Raw genomic sequence first — 19,754 nt, 5'->3', positions numbered from 1 at the left:
GTTTAATCTGTTTGTGTGTAAATGTCAGGTTTTAAATAACTTGAAATAAATTTGGTTTGAGATGCGACGATGCTATTAAATAGGTGTCCTGAAAAATTCAACAAGCATGCCATTGAGTACCTAGGTAGGTAAGCTACCTAAGATTTTTAAAGAGTAGCGAATTGCCGGTTAATTGGCCATTCGGTTGAAGTATTTACTGTAGGCATATTACTTTTTGTGGGGCCCCTAAGTTTATAACATTTGTAACTCGGTCTCGGCGATAGGAATATTTGACATATTTTAAAGGAACACTTATTTTCAACTTTATTCACTTTCCAGAACGGTAGGTTTTTGCTCGCTGTCGTTATGATAACTGTCTATGCATATGGTGCATAAGTGAACTAACAATTATGCGACATGATGACACACTAACATTTATAATGACGCTTACATTTATATACAACGTTTTACGCATGCAATATTTGTCCTTTCATATTTTTGCAACTCCAGCTTAGATTACCTAAAGAACGTCAACGATTGAAACAATAAAGTACCTAATATACTTCCTAGAATAGTCACACACTACGATATTCTAGAATTACTTAAAAGAGATCTAAAGCCCGGTCCGTGAGCACATAGAATTTTGTCCAATGACCCCTAGCTATCCTTATCGCTCGCGCGTAATTAAGTATATTGCTGTCGCGACTGTGCGACTGGCACCCGCAGTGAGTGTGCGAGCGCGATAGCAACATAATTACGCGCGAGCGATAAGGATGGGTAGCTACGGGTCATTGGACAAAATTCTACGTGCTCACGGACCAGACTATAGAAACCTGATGTTACAACATGACAGATAACCTAGCTCTAGAATAATCTATGGGACAAATGAAGGTAAAAGCAGGGGAGGACACTTACCTATCGCGACGCTGCAAGTGCTTAGGCAGTCCTCCTGCGAGAGGAAGTTGTTGCGGTTGCCGCGGCAGCCGCCGTAGTGGAAGGGCGCGCACATGCCCTTGGCCGCCACGAAGGCCCACCGCTGGTACATGCCGCGGCACGGGCCCTGCTCCGGCTCCTCCATGCAAATGCCTGCCGCCACAAACAACGCATTATACTTCGGATCAACATTGGCTGATGGCTGCCCGAGCCCACCAAAATTTTTTATTTTTTATTTATTTTATCCTTAGACATTTTACACTGCGCTTCTAGTCCCAAACTAAGCAAAGCTTGTACTATGGGTACTAGACAACGGATATAAACATACTTAAATATTTTTTTTTTTGTAAATACATACTTATTATACATAGAAAACATCCAGTCCAATACGAACAAATATGTTCATGCACACAAATGTTTGTACCGTGCGGGAATCGAACCCGCTACCTCCGGAATAGTAGTTCGTTTCGAACCACTACACCAAACGGCCGACGAAAACTAAAAAATACGGAAACATTACGTACCCAGACGATATTTCCTAGTATTTCCCGAGACTCGGCGTCGTCACATTGTGGTTAGGTTCAAATCCCACATTCAAGTGGAAAATAATATTCTAACATTCCTAATAACCAAGGATAATGTTGCTGTTTGACGACACTAATCCGCCACGATTTTTCGCTCCGTTACATGTTTTACCAGTTACTTGTAATCGTATTAACATTTTAGAAATACGACGTCACCATTCGCAGTTCTAATAATGTACTACATTAAATAACATAGATTAACATACAGATAATTTGAAATACAATATTTACATACAAACGAAATACAACGAGTGTCAAGATAACGAGGTATTTCCCGGCAAACAAACCCATCCTCTGAAAATAAAACCGATTATTTTATGGTTGTAATAATAAATTGTACAAACTATAAGTTTAACGTGTTTTTTGATTAACAAATCGATTATCAAAACAAAGGTGTCCTTGTTACTTTGCTTAAATAAAGTAGAGTGTAATCAAACCCTGAGAAGAAAATATTCCGTTGCGCAAATTAAATCTAGCCCAGTTTATGAAACTCAGTTGCAATCAATGACTGTCAACCTCAATCGGTTCGGCGAGGTCCTACGCAATCCGTAACTTGTGACGATGTCTAGATTGAGTTTCATTATTATGTCCCGCGCGTTTCTCTGCGATTAGTATAAAAATACACATGTTTACAAGCGTGTTTATTGTTCTCTTCTTCCTGTTATACTTATCAGTGTTAGCGTGTGGCCTTGAATTTAATTAACCTAAAATTTTGTAATTACAAAATTATCTACCTACAAGTAGAATATCCTTGCTTGCATGTATTTTTAACGTTTCGATAAGATTCACAGAACCCAATCTCGAATTTAATTTAAAGTAAATTAAATGTTGTATTTTAATTTATCTGTGTAAGCTTAGATTAATAAAACCTAGATGGATAGTCTTCATACAAACGCTTCGTCAAGAGTGAGGCAAAAATCGTATGTCATTAGTGTCAATTTTGTTGGGGAGTGTAGACAGTGAAGGCGATTTTCCCGAAAGTAGGGAAATTTTTAATACGTTTTTAATTATTTTATAATTAACAAAAACAAAATGCATCATGTACTTACTTATTTATTGAATTCAAAGTACCTACCTAATAACAATAAGATAAATCGACTTAAAAGTCTCGATTTCATAAAAAAAGGAAGTGTAGGTATTTGTACGGCGAACAATTGGGAAATAAATTTTCTTGTTACTGGTATCATTCCCGTATTTAATTTTTGAAAGCCAAATTCAAGCAAAATACGCGTCGAATTGTAGTACTTACTTATTAAATGTAACACTGGTCACTTTCTTTCGTTTTTCTGATGTATTTTAGACACCCTTTCACAGCACAAACCGTTTTAATTAATTAAAATTCGTCGGACGTGTTTACCAATTTTTCACTTTGACAGTTCATGTGACGTTTACGGGTGAGCCGTGCCGGCTCCCTAAAAACTGCCTCACCTTTCGTGCACTGACTATCTATCTAGGTTTTATTAATCTAAGTGTGTAAGGCCCGGTTTCCAAGGCAGAGCGGAGAAATGTTTTGTATCAGATTTCATTCGGATTGGATGAAATTAACCGAATGAAATCTGACACCTAGTGTTTTCTATAATCAAATAAATAATTAATCGTACATAAATAAACAATTTGAAATTTCAATAAATTCTATTAAACATAAATAATACCGCAATTGGAACGTGGAACTCATGAAAATTCATTAGACAACACAAAATATCGGGTTTTTAGCAGTTCAGAGAACTTCATCCTTTGCCATTATTCTTTTCCAATTAGCTTTTGTAAAAAGTCAGAATTCATTAACATGTATTTTGCACTTTTTTAATGATTTACGTCACCAGCTCACTGGGAAATCATTTAAAATAACGCAAAAGTAAATTTTCCAGCGATTATCGTGGATGTCTAGCGTTTAGAAACACGACTTCAATTACCATTTGTCAAAACAAAACAAAGCATAAACGATGAAAAGACTGACTAAAGAGTCTACAAATAATCATAATAGCGTAATTAACTTCCAAGTTATGTTGAACAAATGTGTCTTTTATTTTAAGCTAAAAAGTTACCCACGGCGTCATCGAGACTCTTTAGCGGCTCATCGTTATCACGTTTTGTGTGGTGTGCAGTTTCGGAACACATACACATATTATCATCACCAACATTACTAATTTGGCTTACCTTAATAGAGCTCGAAAAATGTATGCTGGGGCCCGCCTGGGACTCCTTCTACCAATGGAATGGAGCGGTCAGGGCTTTTTTTTCGTCAGGAAAATACATAAATTTGTATATCCACCTGTCGAGAGGGCTGCTAGTTGGCTGCTATGTGGCGTTCGGCCTGCCAGAAGGGCTTGGCCTACCCACTAAAAACCTGACGTTGCCCTTGGTAAGCAATATGAGTCGGGAACGCGGGACATCCCTATCGGCGTTTTGCCTCAAGCATTCGTTCGCGTTCAGGACCGGTTAGGGTTAATTTGTCCTGGGCTCATCATATCTGCTGCTCGGGCGCGTGCAGGACTCACGGGGCTCATCATATCTGCTGCTCGGGCGCGTGCAGGACTCACGGGGCTCATCATATCTGCTGCTCGGGCGCGTGCAGGACTCACGGGGCTCATCATATCTGCTGCTCGGGCGCGTGCAGGACTCACGGGGCTCATCATATCTGCTGCTCGGGCGCGTGCAGGACTCACGGGGCTCATCATATCTGCTGCTCGGGCGCGTGCAGGACTCACGGGGCTCATCATATCTGCTGCTCGGGCGCGTGCAGGACTCACGGGGCTCATCATATCTGCTGCTCGGGCGCGTGCAGGACTCACGGGGCTCATCATATCTGCTGCTCGGGCGCGTGCAGGACTCACGTTTGGCGGTGAGCGCGTCCACGGAGCAGGAGTCGCGCTCGGAGCAGGCGCGCTGCTGCAGCAGCTCGACGGCCTGGGAGCAGCGCGCCTGCTGCTCGGGCGGCACCAGCAGCAGGCGCGTGCGGAAGGCCACGCCGCGCCCGCACGAGGCCGAGCACGGCGACCACGCCGCCCACTCCGACGTGGGGCACGACGGGTCCGAGATGTCGTGCTCCACCTCCGTGCACTGCGGCTCCATGCACTTGCGGTTCTCCTCTGCGGAAGAGAATCAAAAGTTAACAATTAAAACAAAGCGAGCCACTCCACGGTTCGCACGTTACGCAACAGCGTGTATGGAGAAAATTTTATGTGATACGCACGAGTAATATGAGATTCATCATCATCAACAGCCCTTTACAGTCCACTGTTGGACTATGAGCCTCCTCCACTATAGTGGAGGGTTTTGCCATAATCCCCACGCGTGGCAGGCGGGTTGGAGATCGCAGTTTAAAAGATTGATGATTTTCAGAGAGCGCTGCTGCCCGTTCTCTGTTTGATGTGTAGTCCCTAAGTCGCCTCTTACGACACCCGCGGGAAGAGTAGGGGTTGGTGACAAAAGTATTCTACTCTGCCGTCACCACACGGCAATATGAGATTATCGATGTCCAACAATGAATCGTCCCAGCTGTGACATTGTCAGGAAGGCGCTTCTATCTATACTGGATTTTTAGTTCCGATTTTTGCCACGTTTGACAACCCTAAAATTATGACATTTACAGGAGGGTGCTACTATCAATACTGGGATGTTAGTTTTTGATTTATCCCACTTGACATTGACATTTCAGAATCTTTGGACTATAATGTTACATTGACGTCTTATGTTGCACAGGAGATCAACAGAGATGACAGTTCCACTCACCGATGGGCACGAGCGGGCACTTCTTGGGCCCCATGCGGTCGAGGAAGTGCCTGCGGCGCGTGGCCACGCCCACGCCGCACGTCACCGAGCACTCGCTCCACGCGCCCCACTCGGACGTGCGGCAGATTCCCTGGTCTTCAACCGCGCCCAGGGTCAGGTCCTCCTCGTTGTCGGTCGAGTTGTCGCCTCTGAGAGGGAATTTGTAATATATGATAAAATGATTTTGGACTTTGGAGAGGACATGAGCTGTCAACCAGAAGAACAGGAATCAAATTAGATAGTGATCATTCTTCAAGCCAACATAAACTTATAGATCGGTGTTCAAAGTTAAGCTTCATATATGTGGTGTATTGAGTGACCGATAGATGGCGCTGTGTGTAAATCGAATCGCGGTATGTAAGTTTTAGACGGCCTCTACATATTTTGGTTCGGAATAAATGAGATATGCCACTGTAATCTTCGTTTTATTCAAGTTCCTACCTGTGGGCTTTGGGACTTGTACAGTCGGTGCACAATAACAAACAACACAATATGCGTGTATAGTCTGGTCCGGGAGCACGTAGAATTTTGTCCAATGACCCCAAGCTACCCATCCTTATCGCTCGCGCGTAATTATGTTGCTGTCGCGCTCGCACACTTACTGCGGGCGCACGTCGCACAGTCGCGACAGCAATATAATTACGCGCGAGCGATAAGGATGGGTAGCTTGGGGTCATTGGACAAAATTCTACGTGCTCCCGGACCAGACTATAATGACTCACTCGCACTCTGCAATGGCGGCGACGCACATCTCCTTGGAGACGAGCTGGCGGTCGCAGGCGAACATCTGCGCCTTCTGCGGCATGCGGTACTGCCGCGTGCGCATGCGCAGCCCCTTGCCGCACGCCACGGAACACGGGGACCACGCGCTCCACTCTGACACTGCGCACTCCGCTGCGAGGGAGACAAAATAAATATGATGCGATTAAAAACTACCCTTTACTTTTACCTGGTCAAAAGACCCTTTTGCCTACACACGGTCCCTATTATAAAACACCCTCCCCCTCCTAACATCTAGTCGACGAACACTTACGTTATGTAATAATGCGTTATAAAGGAGAGCGCCATTGGCGACACCTCTGATGCTCCCGGATTGTAGAAAGGCACCGGTAGTGAGCGCGCCGACAAAATGCCAGATATGTGAATTACATTGCTCAACTGACGAGGAGTTGTCGAGTGGAGGAGTCCACGAGCTGTGCTAGCAGTGCGGTTTTCTATCGTGAGGTAGAGGGGTGCCATGGGGGGACCTCTGCTCCTCTCCTCTGCTCCGGAGTTGTAGAAGGTAGAGTGAGCTTGCCCATAAGATGCCTGATATAATATTTAACCGCCTCTGTGATTTAGTGGTAAGACCACCTGCTTCAGACGCAGAGGTCCCGGGTTCGATTCCCAGTGCGGGCAGATTTTTCTGTTTGGTTTGTTTGGTGGTAGGGCTTGTTCTAAGTCCTGGCTAGCTACCACCATCTTAACTAAGTCTGTCGCCATAACAACAATGTTAACAGCATTGCTGTGTTCCGGCAGTTAGAGGTAAGATAGCCAGTTCCTCCGTGATTGAGGATTCCGGGTGAAGCTCGCTTCCACCTTCGGCCTGATCATCACTTACCATCAGATGAGATACAGGCCAAGAGCTTCCTCGTTGTGGATAAAAAAAATTTTAAAAAATGTGAATTACGTCTCTCAGCGGCCGGGGAGGTCTCGACCTCCTCCACGACCTGCGCCAGCAGCGCGTCCTCGTCGCAGGAGCGCGGGACGAGCTTCTCCCGCGTGAGGTACAGGCGTGCCATGGGAGGCACCTCAGACGCCCCGGGGTTGTAGAATAGAAGGACGCTGATGGAGTGAGCTGATCCTCAAGATGCCTGATATATGACTTACGTCGCTCAGCGGCCGGGACGAGCTTCTCCCGTGTAAGGTAGAGACGGGCCATGGGCGGCACCTCTGACGCCCCGGAGTTGTAGAATAGAAGGACGCTGATGGAGTGAGCTGATCCTTAAGATGCCTGATATATGACTTACGTCGCTCAGCTGCCGGGGAGGTCTCGACCTCCTCCACGACCTGCGCCAGCAGCGCGTCCTCGTCGCAGGAGCGCGGGACGAGCTTCTCCCGCGTGAGGTACAGGCGTGCCATGGGAGGGACTTCAGATGCCCCGGGGTTGTAGAATAGAAGGACGCTGATGGAGTGAGCTGATCCTCAAGATGTCTGATATATGACTTACGTCGCTCAGCTGCCGGGGAGGTCTCGACCTCCTCCACGACCTGCGCCAGCAGCGCGTCCTCGTCGCAGGAGCGCGGGACGAGCTTCTCCCGTGTGAGGTACAGGCGTGCCATAGGAGGCACTTCTGCGGCCCCGGGATATTGTAGTAGGGCGCCTGTGGTGAGCATGCCTACAAGATGCCTGATATAATATGTGTCTTACGTCGCTCAGCTGCTGGGGAGGTCTCGACGCAAGAGCGCGGGACGAGCTTCTCCCGCGTGAGATACAGGCGTGCCATAGGAGGCACCTCAGACGCCCCGGGGTTGTAGAAGGAAGAGTGGCTTGCCCATAAGATACCTGATAGTACGTGACTTACGTCGCTCAGCTGCCGGGGAGGTCTCGACCTCCTCCACGACCTGTGCCAGCAGCGCGTCCTCGTCGCAGGAGCGCGGGACCAGCTTCTCCCGCGTGAGGTACAGGCGTGCCATGGGAGGCACCTCAGACGCCCCGGGATTGTAGAAGGGCGCGCGCGGGTCCTCGGGATACATGGGCGTGATGCGGTACATACGCTCGCGCGGCACCGTCTCCGAGTTCGGGGACTGACGGCAAACACAAGCTTAATGAATGTGGGTAAGATATCAGCATTATTTTGACATAATTCGTGTCATTTAATGGCGTTCGAATCACGTGAACTGACTAAGGCTAAGAACTCATGGCGCGATTTTCACCCGCTCCCGCGACTGTCGCGGGCCCACACCTTCCGTAGAATGCAGATACTTATGTAAAAACTAATACACAACTCACGACGCGGTTTTCGCCAGCAGCGGGCGCGGTTGTAATAGAGTCCCGCTCGGCGGTTTTCGCCCGTGCGAAAACCGCCCGATTAGCGGGCGACCATTTTGTACCAGTGACTTAGCACGTGGCGCGATTTAAAATCGCGCCATGAGTTCTTAGAATAACCGCGCAAATAACCGCTCCCGTGAGTTTTGAAATAAAACCGCAATTCCACAAGCGCTGCGGGCGCGGGTGAAAATCATGCCTTAAAGATTAATGACCGAAAAGTGACTTTATAATACAGAAAAAACTAAACATAAACCTGTTATACTCATGAAATTGCCATGGACACCCGAAAATAGCAAGATATGATAACCCATTAATTTTATTATGGTAAACCAATATACATACCTAAATTAAAAACATAAGATGGTTATGCGAAAAACTTACCATGTAAGAGATGCCGTTATCAGTGCCAGCGTCGTAAGGGAACAGATCGACGACTTTCGACTCGACCCACGAGCAGTCTTTCTGACAGAGATCCAGCCCAGAAACTCCAACCACCCAGTCAGGGGATGGGCCTAAAATAAATATGCATCCATGAAAATAATTCGTCTTTTATTTTAAAACATGAGAACCTCCTCCTTTCAGAAAACAGAAACAGTCAGTCAAAAACAGACTTGCTACGTAAGGGAGAAGTCACACGGTGCGGTGCGGTCGCGGCGCGACGCCGGAGCGATGTCGCTGCGGCGTCCTGCATTAAAAATCAATGATATGCCAGACGGTGCGTTCCGGCGCCGCACCGCAGGCACACCGCACTTCGATTGAGCGAGACGGTGCCGTTGCGGCGCCGCATACCACATGTGTACAAGGATGCGGCAAAATGTTTGCGGTGCGGCGCCGCACACCGTGTGTCTTCTCTAAATGTTTCTTACCAAACATAGAAGCCAGCGAGACCAGATGCCTCTTGCGGTCGACCGTGAAGACGGCGGTGGTGTTGGAGTTGACCCGCGGGTGCCACAGCCCCTGCGCCTTGATGATGGAGCGCAGCAGCTTGCCTTGTTGACGCAGCTCCCGCTCCTGCAGCCCTATGGAGCCCCACTCGGCTAGCGATCTGAGGGAAAAGAACATACGAGCTCCTTTTACTACTCTCTGAACTCATTTCATTAATCAATACTGATCTATAGGATAGAAAAAGATAATAAAGTCTTACTCTCTAAAAGATTCTCAGTCAATAATTATGGCTCAAATAAGTAAAAACAGTTTTTTTATTCATGACGGAGAAACTTGGCTTGCATCTCTTGAAGAAAAGCGATGATACGACCGAAGGTGAAAGAGAGCTTCATCTTTCATCCTCTATCATCGAGGGCGTAAAAAGCAAAGTATACTGTTAGTCTAAATAAGTTTCGGAGGCAAATTATAAGGAAAATAGCGGCAATCACAATAGATCGGTAACGGTCGCAGTGATACTAGGACTTTATTACTAAACTAACTACTATAGCCGCTCAACACAAATAAAATAAGTCTAAATAAATGGTCAAGACCTGAAGCCGTCGGTGGCGATCAGTCCCTCGCCCCAGAAGGAGAAGTTGGCGGGGTGCGTGGCGCCGATGATGTCGGAGAAGTGCGTCAGCCACAGCGCTTGCACAGGGAAGTCCTTCGGGTGCGTCTGCGCCGACCACAGGCCCTCGAACACCATCTACCGACACCACATCGTGACGTAAATAACAGGTGTGCTACTTTCATGCCCCAACAACCTATAAACGGGACTATTCCCACCTCTCGTTCCCAATTCCCCGCTGCAACTCCTGTGCAGCCAGGATCTACAGCTTGACCGCCAATAAAAACCCAACCAATGAAGGTCAAGTTTGTCCAAACAACCTATAGTAGGTTTCATCATCATCAAAAGAAAGAAAGTAGAATTATATTGAGTTTCCACTGCAGAAGGACGTCTGCGACATTTGAGAATCCTCCAGACAGCAAAATAAAAAATATTTTAATATATCGAGGGACGATTCCTCCGATCATGCAGGTCTATTCACGTACGAATGAGAGAAAATAAGAAGCTGAAAGGAAAGCAGTGCTATCTGTTACGGCCTAGTCTGAAATCTAGAAGGAATTTAGTCAAAGTCAAAATTTCTTTATTTGTTTGACTAATAAATAGTTCTTACAAATCGTCATTTTGCTCTTAAGAGCCATTTTACATTTTCGTGCGAAATTCTAAGATTTTGGAAGCATGAATTACTATCTTAAGCAACACCCAGAGATTATTTAATAACTGCGAAAGATAGGTCAATCCTTGGTGTTGACCATTAATGAAACGGATTTACTAAAATTCTTTTGCTTAATTCACAGTGCCCCATCTCCCACAACCATTTTACGGAAAAATTGCCGCAGACTCATTTTCAAAGTCCTGTATCTATTATTTATGCTCATATAATAAGCTTAAAAATATATAGTAATCATCGGACATATATTCTTGTAGTCCATTAATGAAATAGATTCTTGAATTTCATTACCATTATTGAGTAAAATCTAAAAATAATTTGGCAAATTTGAAGATTAACGTCACATTTTGATCGTGGTTTTTGGTTTAAAAACACAGCAATAACTGCAATAAAAGTATCCCAAAATAAAGAATATTCATTGTAGAATTGATTTCTACAGTTATTATTTAAATATTAGTAACCACTTTGTCAAAATATTGATGTGAATATCAGTATAAATTACAATGCGCAAGCCGACATCGATTAGTATGGCGCGAGCGCCCGTCAAGGCAGGACCTGTGTCATTTTTCCCGCCGTGACGTTTACGTGCGTTCGTGTCGTAAAGCGGTGATTTGTACGGCGACCAAATACATTTGATACTATGCCGAGAGGATGTTTCGAGTCGGCCGGCCGAGCAGAAATTGAAATGATGAATTTTAATTTCTTTGACGGATCTGGGTGTAACTATGTATAATATGTAGGTACCATGTATTTAATTTAATAAATAAATTATAAAAAAGTATATCCAATATGCTAGCACCCTTAACACAAGCATATTGGTTGCCTACTTTTGGACTAGATGGCGCTGTGAAATTGTTCAAAGATTTGTTTATTTATTTATCCGCTTTGAGTTTTGTTTCGTGAAGAAAAAAAAGAAGCGTTTTGTTTCGAGAGGGAAGCTTTGTTGTTAAATCTATATTTATTTATTTATTTTATTGTTAGGAAAACAAACAGCATTCTATAACACATATAGAGTTACCAATTAAACTTCACATTTGCCAAAATAGTTTTCACAAATAGTTTATACATAGGTATCGTTTTTAAAAATTGAGTAAACAGTAACAGAAAAAGAAAATATTTTTTTTTAGATTCTATGTTAAATACAGTACTATGACTTGGCAATTAATTTAAACTCGAAATATCGCATCGTTGTTAAAACAGTAAATAGTTAGGTAATTACTGTTTTAACAACGACCTAAATTTGTTTGGTTTTAGGCTGAAAATATCTAAGTGACAGTATTTGGAGTTATACAATTTCATTGATCTTAGAATAAATCGGTTCATCGCATAATTAGTACGGCAAGAAGAAATGGCAAATGAATCACATGACCTCATGTTCGCTCTCGGACATCGCACCAAAACCTTACTCAAAAGGTAGGGCGAGTCAACATAGCCATTAACAACTTTGTACAATAAAAGTTGATCGCAGTGTTCTCTTCGCAAAGCAAGAGACACAACGCTGTCAGCGTCAAAGTCTCCTCGAAATTTATAACTCATTCTCCGTATAAATTTGTTTTGAATCTTTTCAATTGAGTTTATATATATAAGATACTGGGGATTCCAGACAGTCGACGCATATTCGAGCTGTGATCTGACCAGGACATTATACAGCAGTATTAGAGTATAGACATTAGTAAATTCCCGACCTTGTCTAAAAATAAACCCCAACAACTATAGTAATAAAAGAGGAAAGATTTGATTGTTTGTTTGTTTGTTTGGAGGCAATAGCTCCGAAAAAAAATTCTTTCACGATTTAGAATCCTAATTTTTTTTCTATGTAGGCTATAAAATATTTTCAAAAACTATATTATAGTACAAAATCTTTGATAAAATTCGACGTTTAATAAAAAATTAGATAACATATTAATACTTTTTTTCAGTACGATTTTAGTACTTGTTTTTCAGAAATTCTACGATTTAACTAAACTTCTAGATATTTATACATTTTATGCATAATTTATTAACTTCTAAAATATACATATATCCTATTGATAGATGACGTGCTTCGTATTTTATGAAAATTATTACCTGACTATGTTAAAAAGGTGTGGAATGTTATTTTGGAGATAACTTGGTTCCATAGAAATATAGAGAGATGCTAAGTAATGCGCTGAGTTCGAAACTCAGTGTCGTATTAGAAATTCACACACACAAAGAAATCAAATTATGTGCTCATTATCCACTGCGGTATCAGTATTCAACGTTCGAATAATCTTTAGTACTATGCAAGCAATATAAACTGTTTACATAATGACGTCGCTACTGTCATCATTGCTTTCACAAGCAATATGTTCCAATTTATCCCTTGTCACATTTCCCTTTAGTTTCTGTGATCTGTGCTTGTTTCTAAGTTGATATCAATGAAATAATCCTTAGTACTTTTGATTTAATTATTTTTTTTGACACGTGTTTGAAAAATCAAGGTCAGATTACAATAAAATAACAAGTGAAAACGTAACATTGCATTGCAACTCGCAATTTCGCAATATTGATGAGGAGATCCCATTGGAAAGTCTGTATTCATTCCTAGGATTCCCCTAACACCATCAAATTCAAGAGAATTCAAGAGAGTGCAGTTTCCCATCTCATGCTTAGGGGCCACGGTTTAAAATAGTGTGGTTGCATAGAGCCTGCAACGGGCAACCGCGTGCGCAGCTGCTCATACTAATTTTCGATAAAAAGCAAGTGTTGGCGCCCTCACGAGTTTTAGCGGAGTTCCATATGGTAGCGGGAGTAGACTTAATGGAAATCTATGCTTCTCCGACGACCAGTTGTATGTGGCATACTCCAGAGTATGCGCACACAATAGCCTGGTGATTTTAGCACCTGAAGGAAAAACAAAAAAACATTGTTTACAAAGAAATCTGCTTCAGGTGTAGTGTTTTAATTTTGTTTTAGAAAGATCTCATAATTTTGTAAGTATTCAAATATTTAAACATAATAATTTGTAGATTTTATATCAAAAATATAATCATTTATTTTAACAAAATTAATTTTCTTAGAATATTTTAATTCTATTAGAACCATTTTCCACTTCATCGCAGAAGAAGTCGCGGGCAAAAAGCTAGTATGAAATATGTAGTATTGCCCGCGGCTTCACCCGCTTGAAATTTAGTTTGTCACAGATCGTCATAAATTATAGCCTAACATTGTTATTCTGGTCGACGCCAGGGATGGATGAGCGTCGCTGTCGCTGGCGACAGGGTCTTCTAGTTCAGGGTTCATAGCGTAGGTCTCAGGCAAAATGAAATCCACTCGTAGAAATTAATAAATTCAGTGTATTCACGAAAATAATTACACACAGCACTAGAGTCGTATCGGAACTGAGTGCACCAAAGGTCTTGCGATAGGAACTTCCGACCCGAGTGATAGTTGAACACAGACTGCCTAGTACTGCTGTACTGTACTGTAAAGTTTCATCAAAATCTGTTCAGTAGTTTTTGCGTGAAAGTGTAACAAACATCCAGACATCCACACAAACTTTCGTATTTATAATATTAGTAAGACTAGTAAGAAGTAAGATAGTAAGATGAATTATTTTAGTTATTTGTTTACTTATAATAATATTTATTTATTTATTTCTTAGCTCTGTCTGATAATGGATCTGGAGGAGATGCAATGGCCACCTCCGTAACAAAACAATAGAACCCTATGAAGTTTGGGCTTGTGTGATTCGCCTTGACGAATATTTCGTATCCAGGGCCCGATGATGGAGCTGTAAAGGGGCAGATTTTTTTTTTCACTATTTGACTGTCTTTATTTTGTATTTAATATATATTTTACATATTATACCTATTCGTGTTTCATTATGAATCGAAATTTAAAAGACTTATTAAACTCTATTAAAAATTTAAATTAATTTATCAAGTTTGAATACCTCATTCTACCTTAAAATTAATAACTTAAATCAAGTCTTAATACGGTCACGGCTCAAGATTTTTTTGTCCATTTCAACGTTCTTTTTACTCTTTTGACGTTGCGTTGACAGCTTTTACCTAAATTCGCGCGGAATATTTTTGTGAAATGGCTCTTAAGGAGCCTCTACATGTCTCATAATCTTTTTACCCTACCAGCGCTTCGAGGCCAACATTTGGCAAGTGCTGAGAAGAAGCGCCGCAACAAAATCAGTCACCACTGTCTGCCGGTTAATATAAATAAATAGAAAAAGCAGTAGTAGGTACATTTGATTCAGGAGTAAGTAGCTGGTACAAGTGGCCTGTACCTTGTACTTGGCGTCGTCGCAGGCGCAGCAGGTGGGCGCGGAGACGGCGGCGTCCTCGCACACGCGCTTGGTCAGCTGCCCGTCCTCCGCGAACCAGCGGCTCTCATTCTCGTACACCATCGCTCTGCAGACCAAACATAATGAGGGTTATCGTTTTAGCGCTCACCAGTTAGCGCCACTGTAGAGTAAGGTCCTGTCACTTGTTAGTAGCGAAGACAGGGGCACCAACTGGTGAGCGCTAAAGTGGTAGGAGGACTATCGCATTTGCACTCATCAAAATGGCGCCACTAAGTAAGGTCCTGTCAATCGCCAGGGGTGCCAACTGTTAAGTATAAAAACGATAGCCCTCATTACAATGATATTATCTGAATGTGACTTGAAAGAAAGCGGCTCCTGTTGCGACTGGGAGTGCCTGCCTATTTAATATTGTTGCAAAAGAAACAACTAAAGACGTGTATGTATCAACATTGTGATGTCTCGCGAAGCTGCTTGCGATTTTTTTCGTTTGATGCACCACGAGTATGACGGCCTCGCGAGCCGCCTCGCAATGTTGAACATAACATCTTTGACGGATGCACTCACTTGAGCAGCACGCATCCGGATCCCGCGGGCGGGGCCTTCCACATGACCTGCACCTCGGTCTTGGGCAGGTCGTCGGCCTCGACGACGGAGTTGACGCACTCCTCGTCGAACCTAGTGAGCGTGTCGGCGAACAGCTGGAACTGGCCCTGGCGCGAGGGCGCGCGCGGCGCCGCCGGGTCTAGCGGCTCCAGCGTCACCTTGAACCGCGTGAACTGCTGCACCACGTCGTGTGTGCGCGACCCCACCAGGGTCACTGCGATAAACAATCCTCCTTGATCGATATACTAGTATAAGGGGTTGGAGAATCAAACTACACTGGTCATCACAAAAATCGACCCTCCCGCGACAAGCACTTTCAAACGTATGCATCCCCACTTCCCACCAATATTGGCACCATTTAAAAACCTAGTTCTAAACTTCATTTCATTAAAGGAATGGTTTTTACCCTAAAAAATGTGTCTGTAGAAGAATCCAGAGTCACTTCTTAAAAAAATAGGTAGTTACGCTTAAGCCAACTTTTATGGCTATAAAACTGTTAAGTTGGGATTAATCGCTATCCATCTATTAAAGAGGACACGTGAGATCATCGTGAGAAAAATTGGTCTAATTGATCCCAGAGGTGAGCCCAAAGTGAGGTCTTTTTTCAAGTCACATATATTGTATATCACGTTTTATGATAATCGTTTATTAAGAAATTAAATGTGTTTTTCTTTAAGGATATTTATTGGGCTTTCAAATAACACCAATATTGTTGGGGCACCATAATTGTGTAAGTAGAAACGAGTTTTCCTGTAAAACGTAGGTGGGCCGATTTTTGTGATGACCATTATAGTTTTCTTCGATAATGTGTGTAAAAATCGCATTTTTTGAGCTTATGGCGTCAGAAAACTTGCTCATGTCAATGCACTTTTATTTCATTGTTATCATTTTTCCTGTCCAGTGTCCCAGTTATTAAACAGTAATAACATGTAAACGATAAAATTACAAGAAACTTATCAATTGTTTTACTAAACATATTTTATAGCGTAGATAGTGGAATTTTGCAACATGTTAACTGAACAACTTCTGTTCTGGAAAATTATCTTTCGTGACATCTATACTTATAATAAATCTGTAGAGAGGTCAATTCTGTACATGAAATATATTTTCAAAATAACTATCAGGGGGTGATTAGTGATCGTTACTGATGCCAAAAATGCAATCAGTAAAATTTTTGTCTGTCTGTATGTTCCTTATAGAAACAAAAACTACTCGACGGATTTTAACGAAACTTGGTACAATTATTCTTCATACTCCTGGGCAGGTTTTAGTATACTTAGGAATTCCCACGGGAACGGGAATTAGCGGGAAAATCATTTTATGTGAAAAATCTAAACCGCTGAAGTTAGACGCTTGAAATTTGACATGCAGGTATCTTAGTGAACTTAAAGCTTAGTTACAACAGGATATTGCAAAATTCCCACGGGAACGGGAGTTAGCGGGAAAAAACATTTGTATGAAAAAATCTAAACCGCTTAAGTTAGACACTTGAAATTTGGCATGCAGGTATCTTAGTAAACTGAAAGCTTAGTTACAACAGGATATTGAAAAATTCCCACGGGAACGGCAGTAAGCGGGAAATAACGTATGTATGAAAAAATCTAAACCGCTTAAGTTAGACGCTTGAAATTTGGCATGCAGGTATCTTACTAAACTTAAAGCTTAGTTACAACAGGATATGCAAAATTCCCACGGCAACGGGATTTAGCAGGAAAAAACATTTGTATGAAAAAATCTAAACCGCGTAAAACAGATGAAGGGGGTAAAACGGGATCCACGCGTACGAAGTCGCGGGCGGCCGCTAGTTGTCAATAAAAATTTATATTATGAGCCCTAGATTTCAATGTATAATGAATCAACAAATTGTATGATGTAGGCACACAAATATAGGAGCAGAAAAAGAAAAAAAAACCGAGCCTGAAATTCATGTGACCAAAATAAACGAATCTTCCAACGCTGTGGTGGTCAAGCACTCACCCACGTAGCGCTGGCCGGGCGCATAGCGCTCCACGTCGCCGTTGAGCAGCAGGCGGTAGAAGTTGTCGCCGGGGCTCTGTGCGCCCGCGCCGGCCGGCCGCAGCGGGCACGCGCGTGCTGCCGCCAGCAGCGCGCACCATAATACCAGCTTCATGCTGACCATCTCACAACACACTGCAACTTCTAATTAGTTAGAAAAACTACTTAATATCTTCACCATTAGTTAGTTCCCTTCCTGACCACATATCCCAGGCACGGGAGCGGCGCCTTACAACCGCTGCCTCCAGCCTGTCTGTCATAGAACCTACAAAATACTACGACAAGTCATGAGATTATTACATCTGTAAAGACATTTCAGTATCAAATGTATGTCATCATGTTTTATGAAATTGTTGACACGAATGATGATAATTAGAACAAAGAGCTTTCGTGCTTGATCTGTGTAAAATCGAAATTAACCTACTAAGTTGGTTACACACTCAAAGGAGTTTAATTTATTCGAAAAACTGATTTACTCTTATTATGAATCTGTGCCAGAAGCTTCCAGAAAAGATTTACTTACAGGGAGAGTGCGCTTGCGACAAAGTCCCGCCGCAGAGTGCGGTATCTGCGCCGGCGCAGATAAAGGGTCAAGAGTCGCCGCCCGCAGCGAGCATAATCATATTATTACGATGAGCTAATTACACGCTTGTCAAAAACATTGCAAAATACAGCGGCCCAATGCAAACATTCTGATAAGCACACAAAATGCTAATAAAGCAACTTCCTCCATACTAAAAAGGTGGCCAAAAATATTCCACAAATCCTGCGGTCCTAGTCGCATTTTCAACTCACTACTAATTTCTCTTACTGCAACTTCTCTCATTTATTCAAGATTACCAAAGCATTATCTCTGATTGTGGAAGTATCTGCATATTCTAATTATGTAGAACATTGTTTTTAAAGCCATACGAAATGATGTTGCAAGTTGCAAGCTAAGTGAACCAGCTTTGAATTAATCTAGATATTATTTTAGGATATCGATTCGGACCCGGTTACGAAACCTATCTCTGCCCCATAAAGTCTGTGCGTACCGAGCCATAGCTGAGCCAGTAACCTTCTACGGGAAGGGCTGCCCTAATTGCGGTGACGTCACAACTGAGCCTGGACAACTGCCTATGTAGTAACCGGCGGGGTCAAGGCTGCTCCAATGGGAACGAGGTGCGAACAAAGTAGTCCGTCCCCGCGCCTGCTACACACATCAAACTAATGCTAACAGCATTAAGAGCACCGCAAATCTAGGTCGGCGGCAACTTAGTTACATAAACAGAAGTAGTATCGCTTGCATATTATACCGTAAGTTATGATTATAGTCTCAGTTCTTACCAGATGGCAGGATAATTGAGACATTAAAATGTCCGCCTACTAACCTACCCAGAAAGAATTAACATTAGTTTACAAAATCTAAGAAATATTTCAGAAAAATAATGTAAATCTAGGTAGTCCGAATTACGGCCGTAATAGCATTGTCTGGGTGTCAAAAATTCCGACGACACCGGTAGCCATTAGACAGGAGCGAGCCATCCATCAAGCGCGACGAGTGCGCGCCCGGACCTGCTCGTCATCGCGCGGTCATCTGCGCGCGCAGACTTGACAATTGCTCTCGAGTAAACAAGGTTTAATATGGCGTCTGATATACGGGCTATGTAGACAAAAATCCCCCAAATTTATAAATATTGTAAAAGAAAAATTACGTTTTAATTAAGCACACCTAGCAAACTCTAGATTTATATACAAGTAATATCAAACAAAATCATTATATGTAATGCGCTTTTTTAATTTTAAATAATATAATTCGGTACTGAAATATAACAGAATTACTATATGTTAAAACTTCCGGTTAAGTTTACCATGAATTTAACTAATTTCCATAGTTAATAATACAGATACACAAAATTAGCTTGGGCAAAGAGTCAAGTCACGTAACAAATAAAAAGAGGCATAAACGTATTTAACTATTTAACAATCGATTTAAAAAAATATTATTATGTTGTTGTATGTGTAAATATTAATAAGTATTATTATATTGCCAAAATGAAACCAAAATTTTAATTTAATATTATCAAAATTCCACAGCAGTTGAAGTAAAAGGATGAGCTCACCTGTTCCTTGCCGCGTGCTGTGCGCGAGTGGCGGCGCCTACGCCGCCCGCCCGCTTGATTACCCGCTTCCTACTCATTACCGGGATCAGCGCTAAGACCGTGTCGACACGGGAAGAATGCCCGGTCGTTAACGGCTTGTTTGGCTAGGCTGGTTAAGACAATTTTGATACAGTAATTTAAGGATCTATGATTATGTACAAGGAACAATATCCTACTGTCTTAATTACGGTAACGTTACTCATCATTGGACGTCCGATCGTAAACTAGACCGACGACCTAATGTGAGATGCAGCGATTA

At 42.7% G+C, this 19,754-nt stretch overlaps 2 protein-coding genes across 2 annotated transcripts in view; one reads left to right on the top strand and one right to left on the bottom strand.

The window, feature by feature from the left end:
- The window catches only part of LOC135073429 (spondin-1), a 28,966-nt gene extending 11,482 nt beyond the window's left edge, over nucleotides 1–17,484 (bottom strand). Inside the window, exons 1-12 of the mRNA XM_063967612.1 lie at nucleotides 17,316–17,484; nucleotides 15,300–15,552; nucleotides 14,718–14,841; nucleotides 9,773–9,927; nucleotides 9,164–9,342; nucleotides 8,679–8,809; nucleotides 7,831–8,053; nucleotides 5,990–6,161; nucleotides 5,229–5,416; nucleotides 3,958–4,585; nucleotides 3,454–3,461; nucleotides 895–1,065 (exon numbers count right to left, since the gene is read on the bottom strand). Of these exons, the coding sequence (XP_063823682.1) occupies nucleotides 895–1,065; nucleotides 3,454–3,461; nucleotides 3,958–4,585; nucleotides 5,229–5,416; nucleotides 5,990–6,161; nucleotides 7,831–8,053; nucleotides 8,679–8,809; nucleotides 9,164–9,342; nucleotides 9,773–9,927; nucleotides 14,718–14,841; nucleotides 15,300–15,552; nucleotides 17,316–17,478 (2,395 nt within the window). The 5' untranslated portion in view covers nucleotides 17,479–17,484. The remainder of the gene's footprint in view (nucleotides 1–894; nucleotides 1,066–3,453; nucleotides 3,462–3,957; nucleotides 4,586–5,228; nucleotides 5,417–5,989; nucleotides 6,162–7,830; nucleotides 8,054–8,678; nucleotides 8,810–9,163; nucleotides 9,343–9,772; nucleotides 9,928–14,717; nucleotides 14,842–15,299; nucleotides 15,553–17,315) is intronic.
- Nucleotides 1–19,754, top strand: part of LOC135073032 (phosphatidylcholine:ceramide cholinephosphotransferase 2-like) — a 100,517-nt gene that overhangs the window by 38,759 nt on the left and 42,004 nt on the right. The window lies entirely within an intron of this gene.

The sequence above is a fragment of the Ostrinia nubilalis genome, chromosome 7 (assembly GCF_963855985.1).
Source record: "Ostrinia nubilalis chromosome 7, ilOstNubi1.1, whole genome shotgun sequence".
NCBI classification, from domain to species: domain Eukaryota; kingdom Metazoa; phylum Arthropoda; class Insecta; order Lepidoptera; family Crambidae; genus Ostrinia; species Ostrinia nubilalis.
This window is presented reverse-complemented; position numbering and strand designations above follow the sequence as displayed.